The sequence below is a fragment of the Larimichthys crocea genome, chromosome VIII (genome assembly GCF_000972845.2).
Source record: "Larimichthys crocea isolate SSNF chromosome VIII, L_crocea_2.0, whole genome shotgun sequence".
In the NCBI taxonomy this organism is placed as follows: domain Eukaryota; kingdom Metazoa; phylum Chordata; class Actinopteri; family Sciaenidae; genus Larimichthys; species Larimichthys crocea.
In genome coordinates, this window is record NC_040018.1 from 16,625,308 (window position 1) to 16,639,298 (window position 13,991).

Sequence of the window (13,991 nt, forward strand, 5' to 3'; positions counted from 1 at the left end):
TGTTACACCAGATGATACTATTTTTTGACAGCTGAACCAGTTTTTCATTCTTTTCACAGATTTTGTTCTTCAGCTCACTGAAGTCAGAGAAATTTTATTTTAAGCAGTGAGTTTTTCATGTTGTTGTTTGTGTTTTTTTATTCGTACTTACGTGGTCTGATCTATGTGTTGCATCTATGTATAGCATCATCTACTGGTAAGCGTACCCTGGCAATTGTTTTCGTGGTTGGAGATATACATATAGTAGCTTTTCTACAAACACTTTCATCAAAAAAGCATTTCTTGTTATTTCATGATGCACATTTCCCTGCTGGCAGTCTCAGTATAGATGCTGCTGATATAAGTGGGTGTGATTGCTTTAGATTTAGAAACACTCTGTGAACCAGACAGCCAACATGAAAATATGTGACAGTGTAACAGACTATCTACACTGTGCAATTGTACCAGCTGGAAACCACTACAGGCATGCTGATGACCAGTTTGCCTTTACCAGTACAGTACGGTGGTGCTCCACTCCATGTGCCGTCCTCTTGACAGTGGCGAGTAGAGTTGCCCACCAACACCCCTCCAGGCAAACATGAGTACTGCAGCACAGAACTATATGTCCAACTGTGGGTCCCAGATACTACTGCATTAGGGGGTACACCGGGGTCACCGCAGGAAATAGCTATAGAGACAATGACAGATTGAAATAGAGAGAGAGAGGGTGTTAGTGTGTGATTGTGTCCAACTATAGATTCCAGATACTACTGCATTAGATAGTGCAGCTAGGTCATTGAGGGAGACAGCTAGAAGGAGAAGGTGACACACAAGTACACACACAAGGGATAGAGAATCAAATAAGGTTTGTGAACTACGTCGAGGACCAATTCATTTTTACTGTCTCAAATACACGGATTGCAGATAAATATTCATTAGGTTTGGAGGAAAAAAAAAACAGAGCAAAAAAAAAAAAAGTTATTTTTCATCTTATCTTTTTCATCTAAAAGTTAAAAAAAAAACTTGTGATGTCTTTAAATCATAATTTAGCAGACGTTTATTCTACAAACCTGTTATCAACCCCCGACCACGACCAATTTGATACAGAGATAGACAGTAAATGATTATTGGAGAGAGGTGTATAACACAGCAAAGGATATGCAGTATGTTCCTTAAACATAAGCACGCTTTGTATTATCTTAGAACTTTATAATATTGTACTGTATATTTATAATACAGAATCATAATTGTACATAAACACATGATTAAATATACTGCTTTGCTTATACTGTATGGCCGTATACAATCATGCCAGTAAAGCTTATTTTTATTGAGTTTAATTGAATTGCCTGAGAGAGAGAGAGAGACAGAGGGCGAGGGAGAGAGAGAAAGAGAGAGAACCAATAACTCATCTCAAATTAAATTCCCTTTAGCTAGAAAACATAGAAGTAGTCTCTCTCCTTCTCCTCTGTGTAGAAATCATTCCACTGTGTCACAGCAACGGACATCAGCGAAAAAAAAAACTTCTAGCTTTTTCTTCAATTTTGAAAAAAAAAAATCGACATTTTACAGAGCACAGGTTTCTGGAGGACACAGATATGAAACTGCTCTCGATTTTCTATTTCGGTCAAATGGCTGGTCCTCCGATATCTCCCCTTACCCCCAAATTATATTACTCCATCCTCTCCTTGCCCCTCAGTCATCACCCCTCTCCCCCCAATTTTGCGATAAGACCTTGTTTCTCGAATGTAATGCTCGATGCACCAGCGTCTCACCAGTGTCTGGCCCTCTCTCCTTCTATGTCTGATTCCTCATCTCCACCTCTCTGTTACTGTCTCCTCATCCTGTTCACCCCTCTGTGTTTCTCTCTTTATCTCTGTATCACTTTCTAGTTTAATCTCTATGTTTCCATCATGCCATGGTAGCTCTCTGACATGAACACCCATTGCCCTAAAAGACACATGCTCACATTTTCTTCTACACACACACAGACACACACAAACATGCTCACCTTGAAGCCTCTTTCTTGCATAGTCTCACCCTCCTTCTCTGATTACTTCCCTCCCATTTTCTACTTTGAACCCTCGCTTATTCTCTCAGTTTCTCATTCACTACTCATCATCCTCCCAGTGACTCTTCAAGGCATTTCATTCCTCAAATAGCTTTTCCTGACAAATATAAAGAAAAATAAATAGAAATCCACCTGACTATGACTACTTGTGTTCAGCATGACAAACTTCTGTCGTTTTTTGCAGAATTTTCAAAAGTTGTGACACAATAGAACAAACATTTTCATTATAGGCCTATGGATGTCAGTATAATACTTATTCTGTCTCTGCTTCTGTCTCATTTGTCTTCTAAACTTGCACTGACATTTTTTCTCTCAATTCAAATAACTTTCATACTATCTCATACAGTACATAGTTTGTTTGGCCATCCATACCTAGGCAGTGAGGGATTGGCCGGTCCCATCGTCCATCATGCTGGCATGTGAGGAGTGCAGAGCCCAGGAGGTAAAAACCTCGTTTACAGTGGATTGCCACAGTTACACCATAGCTGAAGATTTCTGGGTAACGTAGGCCAGACTGACGGACACCATTCTCCACAAGGCCAGGGTCTGAACAGTTCACCACTGCAGAAGAAAGCAGTAGACACTTTTAGAACCTATTTAAATACTTCCTATAGACAGGAATCGTTCACTTTGTTTAGATCAAAATGGTTCACATGGACATAGATGCATATGGATTGTGCTAGTATTCAAATAGTACTGATAATAAAACAATAGTGAAGAGAAGTTCAAAAGCTGTGTCAAAGGCTGTGTCTGAAATCACTCATTTACATGTATTCACTACTTCCCATTTAACAGACACTTCAGCAAGAAACTGAACCATAAGTTGCTCCAAATGGACAGGCCAGCACCTTGCCTGGCAGCTCTGTCACCATCAGTGTGTGAGCATGTATGAATGAGCAGCCAATTGAAAGTGCTTTATCCATTAAGCTTTACTGTAAGTGCAGTCCATCCATCTATCGTGCCAGGGGTGTTAGTTTTCATTCCTATGTGGGAATTTTTTGCATACATTCCACACTGTGAGTGGGGACATCAGCTTACATGAATCAAAGACAAAATGAAAATGAACTGAATCTCAACATAATGGAGCTGAATTTTTACAGAATAACCTCCAGATAGCAGGACGTGGTTGGGTACTTTTCTAGTACTAAACCCTAAATCACAGTGTTGCAAATTCTCCACTCTAAACAGCTCTTATGTCACACCCAGCAGTTTTCTCGAGTTCTCTGGTCCTTTCTCCTCTGCTCTGCTCTCTGGGTGGATACCAGTCTAATAAGAGTGGAGTTTTATTTTCCACATGTCACTGGGGAGACTGACATTCACTCAAATTCAAAGTCCATGGGGGACATAGATATGTGTGTATGTGTGTGTGGGGGTGAGAGTGTCTGGCACCCTATGGGAACAAAGAAAGTTTCAGTCTCATAATTGACAGCTGCTGTTGGGAGGGAGAGAGAGGGAGAGGACAGAAAAAGTGAGGAGAGATGGAGAAAGCAAGCAAGCGAGGATGAATCCCTTCAATGGAAAACCCATGTGAGCGGCTATGTTATATTGATCTGCTCTCATGACTGTGCAGAATGCCTGCCTGCGTTTGTGTGTGCGTGCGTGTGCGTTTTAGTATATCATAACCGTTACACTACCAGAGGTCTGGGGAGCCTTGTAGTGTAACGATCATGCATGGTTAACAGACAAGAAGAACATGTCTCTGGACTGGGCACCCAGCTGTATGTGTATGTGTGTGCTTACATATACATTTGTTAGTCTATTTGTAGAAACACAGACACACACTACTGATTTTGGTTGAATACATCTCAATGCTGTGTGTGTTTACGTTACCATTATTCAGTTCTCAATTTTACAGTCTGCTGGCAATAGATTTGGCCAGAAATGTTCCAGTTGACATACTGTAGCTAGAAGAAAATACTAAAATGCGTGACTTTAAAGGAAAATCCATTTTTCTGTAAAGTCTGGATCCAATTTTTGTCATTGTGGCCATTACTCCATGTTGACATTTTACTTGCCAGCTGCTAAGATCTGAGGAGGTTGCAACATTATTAAAACAATGTTATCTCAATTTAATTATATGAAAATGAAAACATAGGTGAAGACAGCATAAAATCATTCCTCCACCATAATGACAAAGCATATGTGCACAACTTCCTTGTTCTTAACATATACAAGAAGTGAACAGATTTTCTCCTGCCCACTCTAATCTGAAGAGTTGTTTCAACTAAACTAAAGGTTTTACAGAGATGTACATGGGAATTTTTCTGTAACTCTGTGTTAATACATGTGTATGTGACCTTTGCAGATTGGTAGGGGGCTGCTCCACTGTCCGTTGAGTCGGCACTGAGCGCGAGCATTTCCACTGAGGACGTAACCTCTGTTACAGGTGAAATTGACAACATCATTGAGGTTGAACTCGCTGCCGTTGGTCCGTCCATTGGCTGGGTTGCCGGGGTGACCGCAAGTGATAGCTGAGGGAGTAGAGAGAAGAATGAATAGAAACTGGACGTGTGGAAAAAGCATTATGTGCATCAGTGTGGTATTTTTTCACTTGATATATTGTGATTCAACTTTTTGTTGTGACGGATAGATTCTGCAGAGATAGTGAAAGAGTGAAAGAACAATTTGAAACCTGAAAGGGTCAGAGTGAGCAAAAAAACTTTTCACAGTCAATGGAAGAACAATAAATCATCATACAATACTGCAGTGGTTTTGGCATCATAAAGTACTTACGGACGCAGACAGGTGTGGTTCCAGACCACCGATGGTCTTGCTGACAGATTCTGACTGATGTGCCGATTAGGCGATATCCTAACATGCACTGGTACACCACTGTGTCACGGTAACTAGAGCCATCTCCACTAATGTGGCCATTGACTATAGGATCTGGGGAATCACAGTGACCAGCTGGAAAAGACAAAATGATAGACATTAATGTAGTTCAATGAGAAACAGCTTAAACTCACTTTCCCTATCTTGGGCTTAAAAGTCATCAGTGCTAGTTGAGTATTCTCATAGTTAGGACCTTAAAACACCTTATTATCTCAACAGTTACACTCCTAAACGATGTACAGCAGCTGTCTTAATACTGAATTTTGGAGGACTGACATTGGGGCACATCTCCAAATCAATGTTCAAAGACAGCACAACTCCGTGACTGAAGTCATAACCATGCAGCAATTTCAGTTTCACTAAAGGTCTGTTAAAATCAGGACATTTAAACGATCGGTCTGCACTCTCTAAGTGGCCTAAGAGTGCCACATGCTTTGATGATTACTTAAAACATGAGCACATAAATCACAGGACACATTTTGAGAGCTTAGGTGTGGAGAATCATTAAATTGTATTCAATACCATTTCAGCTGTAAAGAGACTTATCACCCATGTTTCACAGTCAATCCCTTGCTTCATGTTTTTGTGCCTCATAAACTTGATGACTAAAGCCCAGTACTGTTTGATGTATCTGACATTTAATACAGTTTTTTCCCCGAATAATCGAATACACTTTCTTGTCTTGAATGATGATTACGCTGCAAAAATAGACATCTAGAACATTGATTATTTTTGCAAACTCTTCATAGATTAATGCTGATGCAATGCATATATTTCTACCTTCTACCTTACTTTAAACACCATCTACTCAAAATTGAGATGTCTAATTTCTAATCACTAGGACACACAAGACATTTTACCATCAATACCAAAACTGTTGAAAGCAATAAACATGTTCTTCTGAGGTAGATTCTGATTTATTCAATCAATCTTTTGCTCTAAACTCATTTTGGTGGTATATAAACTTTTAGACTTTAAGACTTTAAAAGTAGGCTTAGAGGGATACATAAATATAGCACCTGATGAGAAATGACTGCACAGAGCTTTCAAATTGCAATCACACCAATCATCAAGAGTGGTCACTTTAGATTGGATGAAAATCAGATTTTATCGCTTGTAATAAACAACATTCTGATGTGCAATGTAATCACACAAAACCAACATTTGTAGCAGTGTTCATTTGTGACTTAGTGACTTCAAATCTTATTATAGGTATATTTTTCCTACCCTTGTTAGCATTAGAATCTCAGAATAATAATGTGTAGGTGGGCACACCTTGATTTATACAGTCATCACATTAAATGTGCATCTTATTCAGGCATGTAACTCTGAGGCTGAATCGCTAGAGTAGAGTGTGCATGTAAAATCAGGATTAATCATTTCTGGTCAATGCTTACTGAAGGTCTAAATCAAGCCCTTAATGTATTAAATATTAACATGTCCCAGTAGTAGATCATTTACTGTGTTACCGAGGCATGTGCACAGTTTATCTTACTTATTTCTGGCCTAGACACCTGTAGCAAACCCATGTATTAATAAAGTGTAGGTAGGAAATATTCTATGGGCTGAAATATGTGCCACTGGAAACTGAATTTGAATCATTTATATTTGAATTTGACTTGCTTAACTTGAATAATTGCATTAAAAAACTGAATTTGAATCATATAATTTGAATTTGTATTGTTCAGTTTGAAATTAAATTCTCACTTTGTCTCATTCAAATTCAGTTTTCTGTGAACAGAAAACATCTGGTCGATTTGTTGAAGAAATGACCACTATGTTACGTGCTCAGAAACGTAGGTGCTGATTGGCCGAAGAGGCGTCCTGTGTATCTGTGCTCGATTGTTCTGTCTCAACTACCCGGATGCTTGTCACAGAAAATTAAATTTGAATTGTGAGAACTGAATGTTCAGTTCCAAACTAATAAATTCAATTTCAAATTACAATTCAGATTGAGTTTTTCAGTGCAATGAATCAAACTGAACAATACAAATTCAAATTATGTGATTCAAATGCAGTTTTTAATGCAATTATTCAAGTTAAGCAATTCAAATATAAATGATTCAAATTCAGTTTCTGGTGGTACATATTTCAGCCCAAAATGTTCACACATTTCCATAAAAATCAAGTCTTTGCAAAGAAAGTCCTTGACACAAGCCCTGCACACAATTTAGTCTAGAGAAATTGTACAAGATACTGCTCACAGCCAAAGGAAGAATGATTTTTCTTTTCTTTTGATATTTTGTACATAATGTACATTTTAACATGTTCAGAGTATTGGAATTTATATTAAATAAGAGACTGTAAATGCAGCCAGTCTGACTATTGATAACAGGCATTAATCAGACTGGATTTTATACAGAAATGTAAAAATGTCACTCCTTTAATTGTTTTTATTTTTCTAAATGACAACTTACTTCACTTAATTCCTAATGAATGTGACCTTTCTTTTGGTTTCAATGATTCACACCATTCAAACTGCTGAATGTACTTTCATTATTGATCATATTGTTCATTTTCATCCCAGAGTAGCAAAACACAATGCACACTATCACATCTAATGGACCTTACCTAGACACCTGGTCTCTGCACCACTCCACAGCCCGTTAGCGCCACACTCTCGGACATGTGACCCCACCAGTGTGTAACCATGGTTACACATAAAGATTGCTGTTGCTCCGAAAGTGGTCAATGTCCCCAGTTTGGTCCCAAAAGGTGGAGAAGGAAGCTCCCCACAGGAGATGACTGAATGATAAAATAAATATGATGAGAGCATGTGTTACAGAAAGGTACTGGACATAAGATATTACATAGTATTATAGGTTAGCTGGTACTATTTTCTCTCTTTGTAGACCGTCATCCTGAATTGAAACACTGTAAATTTGTTTTTTTCCAATACAATATCTAGCTGTATTAGATTTGGGTCAGAAATTTTGAGATTTGTCTCCCTTAATGTCCTAAGAGACACTGTTTTCAAACCATTGGCCAACTTGAAGAATAGACACTTCTGTTACTTTGCCAAATCCTGCTGCAGAGCTGCTGCAGTAAGGTAGTAACTCAAATACTGGAACATGAAAAAATGAAGAAATAAATTCAAATGTAGTAAAATAAAGTTTGAGAAGCACTGTTCTAATGTAAGACAGACCTCGATATTTAATATTCCTTAAAACCTTTCAAGTGTACGCATTTGACTTTTTCATTGGCATGTCATACATTATGCAGTGCTAAGAAAATCTATAACCTATTGAAAACATTTCAGAGTCACTATGCTATCTTACAATGTCTCTTTATGAAATAAAGAAATTAAATAGTAACACTGTAGTAACTCAAAAAACAATCTTACACTATTGCCCACATTCTGTAGACCCCAGATTTAGGAAGTATAGGCTGCCTTCAGCCTATACTTCAGCTATATATATTTATATAATTATCATTGTCTTGAGACTGTGCAGCGATTGAGGTATCCCTGGTAAAAAAAAAAAAAAGTTGTAAGAGGAATAAATTAACAAAGTCCCATTGTGTAACTTTTCTAGTTTAAAATAACAATAATTCTGATGCTACACTGACTTAAAAATCAGGTGACTGATGCCTCTGTCATTCCCATCGTCTGCGCCCCACATGTCTGTTAATGAACTATGTAAATTTATCCTCCTGGTACGAGAAGAACATAACACTTTATGGCACTAATTCAACTATATCACTTACTTTGCTGAAACTTTCTGACATTTTATGGAGAAAATATTTTCTAGTTTCTCCTCTGATTTCCTTACTGCTGTGTGCATAAGTTCCCTGCTTACACAGGAATGTCATACATGAGTGTATGAGATTTCTTTTTAATCCCTTTGTGATTATGGAGTGTAGAGTACAAAGGAGTGTGAATACATCCGGGGATGTGTATCAACTCAGTTTAAAATGAACCTCATAATAAAATTGTAGGTAAGGCTAAGTCTGTGTAGACTCATAAATAAGTTATATGTCACCACAAGTGCAGAAGGAGGTGTCGAAGCACACAACATAATATGATAGTAGTTTGAACCAATACTTACTCTTGCATGTAGCTGGGTCATCTGACCCCTCCCAGGTGCCGTTGGCAAGACAGCGAAGAGTCCGATGTCCCACACCCAAATAGTACCCTGTTGAGCATTCCAGCATCACCATAGAACCAAACTCTGCTAGCCTACCGGATAGCAGGCGGTAGGTCATGTGATCTGACAAAGTGCCATCAATGCTGGGGCAGTGAATTGCTGGAACATAAAATGATATCAAATTAAAATAAAGTATTCAATTAAAGTTTTCAAGCTTCATTTATGTCCTTAACTCTTGACTATTTTCTGTCCTGTGGTTTCTGTTTACATGGCAACACTAAATAACAAATAAGCTTCAACAATCTAGAATTCATAATCTATTATCTTTTAGGTACCTAAGGTATTATCTGATAAGTAGCACCTTGCAGATAGCTATAATGCACACACTGATAGGGTATGACAATTTTGAAGCTAGAAAAGTGAGTTTATAATGATGTGTTTAAAACACTAAAATACACATTGTGCAAACTTATTATATACAGTATTAGTCATACTCTCTGAGCTTGAAGTTCTACTATTCTACAGAGACAACATGACAACCATAAAAACTCCTGATCCACAGAGGAAGAAGTTTTTTTTCTTTCTGTCAACTCATATTCTTGCCTGCTTTTAAATAGTTTAAAAATACTTACGTAGACATCTGGGGGCTGAGGCAACATTACTCCAGCTGCCATCCTCCAAACACACTGCTGTCAATGGAACACCAGAGTCAAGGTGGTAACCGTGGTTACAGTGATAGGTGACCTGGCTACCAACAGTGTACTGGTTAGCATGGAAGCTGCCGTTGCCCGGAGACTGAGGGATTCCACATGAGATAGCTGCCACAAGGAGAAATGTGTTGTAGGGGGAATCCTTCTCAAAGTACAACTTTTCAATGCTTGTCAACTTTTTCCATCATCCCTCAGATTATAAAGTGTGTTTAATTTTTTTTACCTTGACAAAATGGTGGTGGTGCGTCCCACTGGAAAAGCCCATTGGGGTAGAGCCTGCAGGTGGCATTGCTTGAGCCTACCAGGCGGTAACCACGGTTACAATAGAACTGAAGCCTGCTACCTGGACGGAGTTTGGTGCGGTTGACCACGCCCCCATTCATTGGAGGATCATTGATACTACAGTAGGCAGCTGGAGAGGCAGAAAAAACCAGAAGACACAGTAAGAAAAGTGAACTAAAAGTGTTTCTCTGTATTCTCACCTCACAGGACACTCCACTGATTACCAGGCTAATCTAATTCATCTTCTATGCAGGGGAGACAACTGAAGGGTAGCTCCATGGGCGAGTCTGGAAACATCACAGCACTAATGCTCCCATTACCAGGCATTTGGAATGAAAGTCCAATCAACTGTCATCTATGTCACTTCTGGAATTACAGCTAGCAGCACAGTCAGTGAGTTTAGTTAACATAGAACGATTTACAGACCTGTGAACAAGTTACAAACACAAACAGAATACTGGTAGCAAATAAAGTTCAATTTCTGAAACCTTTCCAAGTAATGAAATGTTTTTGTCTTCCTGAACCTAAATTTAAAAGCAGAACATAGCAGAGCATAGAGAACAATCTAAACATCCAGCAGAACATGCCAAAACGAACCACTTGGCTCTCCCGTCTCTGTCCGACATGGACAATGCTCTACCTGACTTTGGCTCTTCTCCCATTTAGCTTCACATCTCCAGTCAAGACAACAGAGTTACTCTATAATTTCAATCATTTTCATTTATAAACCTTTTTAAAGAAGTATCTCATGCATCCGTGTCACCAATGAGTCATATGGCCTCTCTTCTGCTCACTCTATCTGCTCTAATCTGTTTGATCTGCACCACTAACTTTATATCTTATCATAGCACCTCTTTGGATTATATTCAGTCGAGGGAAGCCACTTCTTTCATTCCTTACTACTGAGCGTTTGCAATTTTAATAAAAGGACATGAACTCCTCTTGGATAAGATTTTATCTCAGGGCCTCCATATCCGAGGATCAGTTGTTTAATACTGAAATGCACTGGCAAATTTATTGAGACTGTCTGGGTAAAAATTACTTCCCTTCCAGTCTGCAAGAAAGACTGAAATTTGAATTCCTGCATTAAGAAAAACTGTGCATTACCTTTGAGAAAAAACACAAAATGTTGGGCACTTCACCCCTCCTATTTAACTGGGTTACAATAGCGAGAAAGACAGACGCGGTACTTTATTAATCCCAGTGGGAAATTGTTGAAGGGAGAAGAGAGAGAAATTCCTGTCAAAAAATATATTGTGGATGGTGTAATTTTGCATATGTGGACAGGATAATGAGATATGTTCTGAAGCTATTTCTTCCCTGTGATGTGAAATCACATGTCATGTGCAATGTGCTAGACTGGAAAATGCAGCGAGAGAGAGATAGAGAGAGAGTGCATAGTGCCTTTGTCCATCAGCTGCAGGGCAATGGACAATGTACAAGTGAAAAATGACGCACACTATATTAGGCAACTTGCTGTACATTACTGTGCTCATAATATTTGCGAAATACTTAGATAATGTGTTGATGATTTGGTTTACTCTTACTCACTCAGACTGTGCTGTCATAAATATACAAAGGGCTCTGACAGGTGTCATCATTCTTTAGCCAGGACATAATGTAGATTTAAGCTACCTTTAAATCTTCCTCACACCTAATTAAACAGCAGCTACTCTGTGGCTTGACACGACCAGTATGCGTTTCTGCTTCCACTAGGCTAACCAACACTAACTGGCCCCCGTGACTTGAAGTTTCATCCAAAGTCCATGGGCAGCTCAGCAGTCCAGCTGACCATCATTCTTGCTTACTGCATCTACCTCCACGAGTCTTTCAAATAGCAGAAACCTTTCTCTGAACCACCGCAATGCACCGTACTTGAATCCTACTCTGTCTCAAACAAAGAGAAGACTCTCAGCAGCTGACTCAGTCTTATATCTGCACTGTATCTGCTTACAGTAGAACTAAACTATGTGGTTGGTTCCAACAGCTTCATAGGCTGCTTCATCTGAATACCTTGGCTTCTATCAGTTTACAGTATGACCATGGCCCTTATATAATCTACTATAAAACATATAAAATGTCAACTCAATGCTTACCTTTATAATCATACTCATTGCTTATTTTGTCATAATCTTTTTACCCATCTGTGACAGCTGACAACAACCTGAGATACTGACAAACTTGTTTATTCTGGCTTTTGTCCCATTTGAAACTGACCATACAACTTTAAATGTTAATATGATAAATATAATAGCTTTGTTCTCAAGTATGCTGTAAAAATATGCTGAGATAAATTGTATTGATACAACTACCATTGCTGATACCTACTTAAAACTCGCCAATGTGCCTCCCACACACATTCAACCGTACAGAGAGACAGAGGCAGAAAGAGAGGAGGGGAATCAAAGTGAATCACTATGAAGCATGCACACAAGCGGTGAGGCTATTGCCGCTTTTAGAAAGACAGTGGATACATAAACATGATGCAATTATAAACAATGGCACCAAGGTAATTTCACAGCTAAAGCCAGCATAGAACATTTGAAGAATGTTAAGGTAAATGCAGCAGTGATCAGCCTAAACTGTAGACATGACAGACCCACACATACACAAATGTGCGGACCCTGATAGACAAAATACATTGCTTACCCCTTGAGCTTCACCTGAATTGTTAGCTTAACCCTAAAACCAAGTCTTAACCTCAAACAGGCCTTCAGAGAAGCGGTCCATGTTATAAGCAATTAATGAATGTAAAGTAAATATACATTACAATGCATACTGTGCAATATGTATGATGTGCTTCAGTATAAAGCACACTAAAGTATAACAGTGTATGTAAGTGAAAAATCTCTACTATAAATTTCTGTTCTCTGTATAGCTTCCATTCCAGGCCAATACAACACCATGGGGAAAAGACAATACTATTACTTCAGGCCATTGTGCTGATATAATCCACAAACTAAAATATATCACACATTTTGGCAGTACAGAGTGCCAGGAGAGTGACCTTGTGACTCACTCATCTCAAGCCCAAACAGGATCAGTGTCACTGTAAATTGTATTTTCTATGACTGAGATTGGTGGTCATCTTCAACAAATTCTTCACAAGTTAAAACCCATGACTCACAAACCAAATTGAACAAAGCTAATGGTACACTATAGTGTTGGTAAGAACCTGCAGAGATAATACACCCAATCTGAAACAAACTGTCAACTTAACAAATTGGACTCACTATTTCTCTTTTGTTCTTAATTAGCCTGATGGATTAAAAGGGACATTTTCTAATTGTGCTCTATAAATGATCATGGCTCAGGTACCTACAACCCTGATGCATCAATTCATTTTCTCGATAAGAAAGGCACCGGGGTTGGTTATTCACACTAGTAGAAACAAATTACTTCAGCCAAAATTAGCATAGCAGGATGAGTAAAATGTTCTGTGCTATGTGTAAAGTCAGAGTTAAAACCTTGTTGCCTTGTAGCTTTTCTTCCTGCAAAAATGCACATCTATATTTAAAAAGAAAAAAAAATCTTTTGAACAGAGAAAGAAAGAAGCATGGTAGAAAATGAAAGATATTGTATGTACCTGCGTATCGTATCTTGAATCCTCTCTTGTTGGTTGCATGGTCAGTGGACCATCGTAGATAGAGCTGGTTAGTTTTAGATATGAAGTTCAGCTGAGATGAGTGGTTACCACTTAAAGCAACAAGCAATGGACTTTGTCCCGAGGACCCTAGAGAAACAAATGAACAAGACTGAAGAACTGCACAGACTCAACCTTTTGTTTAGTGGTCTGTGTATGTGCGGGAAAGGAAGGTCATCACAGAAATAAAATTAGACAAACATTATTTTTCATATGTGTGGTTCAGTGAATTCATAAATTCCAATAATCTCACAATCTTCCAGATGAATATTAGCCTAACCTGAGATGGAGATAATATGCTGCAGTCAGAATACAATTTATTGTTTCCGAGACATGCAGCACACGAGGGTGACAGCATCGTTAAGTTGCTAAATTCTCCCAAATTACTT

At 38.5% G+C, this 13,991-nt stretch overlaps 1 protein-coding gene across 1 annotated transcript in view; it reads right to left on the reverse strand.

Moving 5' to 3' along the window:
* The window catches only part of LOC104927904 (CUB and sushi domain-containing protein 1), a 294,884-nt gene that overhangs the window by 26,577 nt on the left and 254,316 nt on the right, over positions 1-13,991 (reverse strand). The window contains exons 51-59 of the mRNA XM_027281351.1: positions 13,546-13,692; positions 9,901-10,089; positions 9,600-9,785; positions 8,929-9,126; positions 7,454-7,627; positions 4,784-4,957; positions 4,348-4,521; positions 2,423-2,611; positions 491-667 (exon numbers count right to left, since the gene is read on the reverse strand). Of these exons, the coding sequence (XP_027137152.1) occupies positions 491-667; positions 2,423-2,611; positions 4,348-4,521; positions 4,784-4,957; positions 7,454-7,627; positions 8,929-9,126; positions 9,600-9,785; positions 9,901-10,089; positions 13,546-13,692 (1,608 nt within the window). The remainder of the gene's footprint in view (positions 1-490; positions 668-2,422; positions 2,612-4,347; positions 4,522-4,783; positions 4,958-7,453; positions 7,628-8,928; positions 9,127-9,599; positions 9,786-9,900; positions 10,090-13,545; positions 13,693-13,991) is intronic.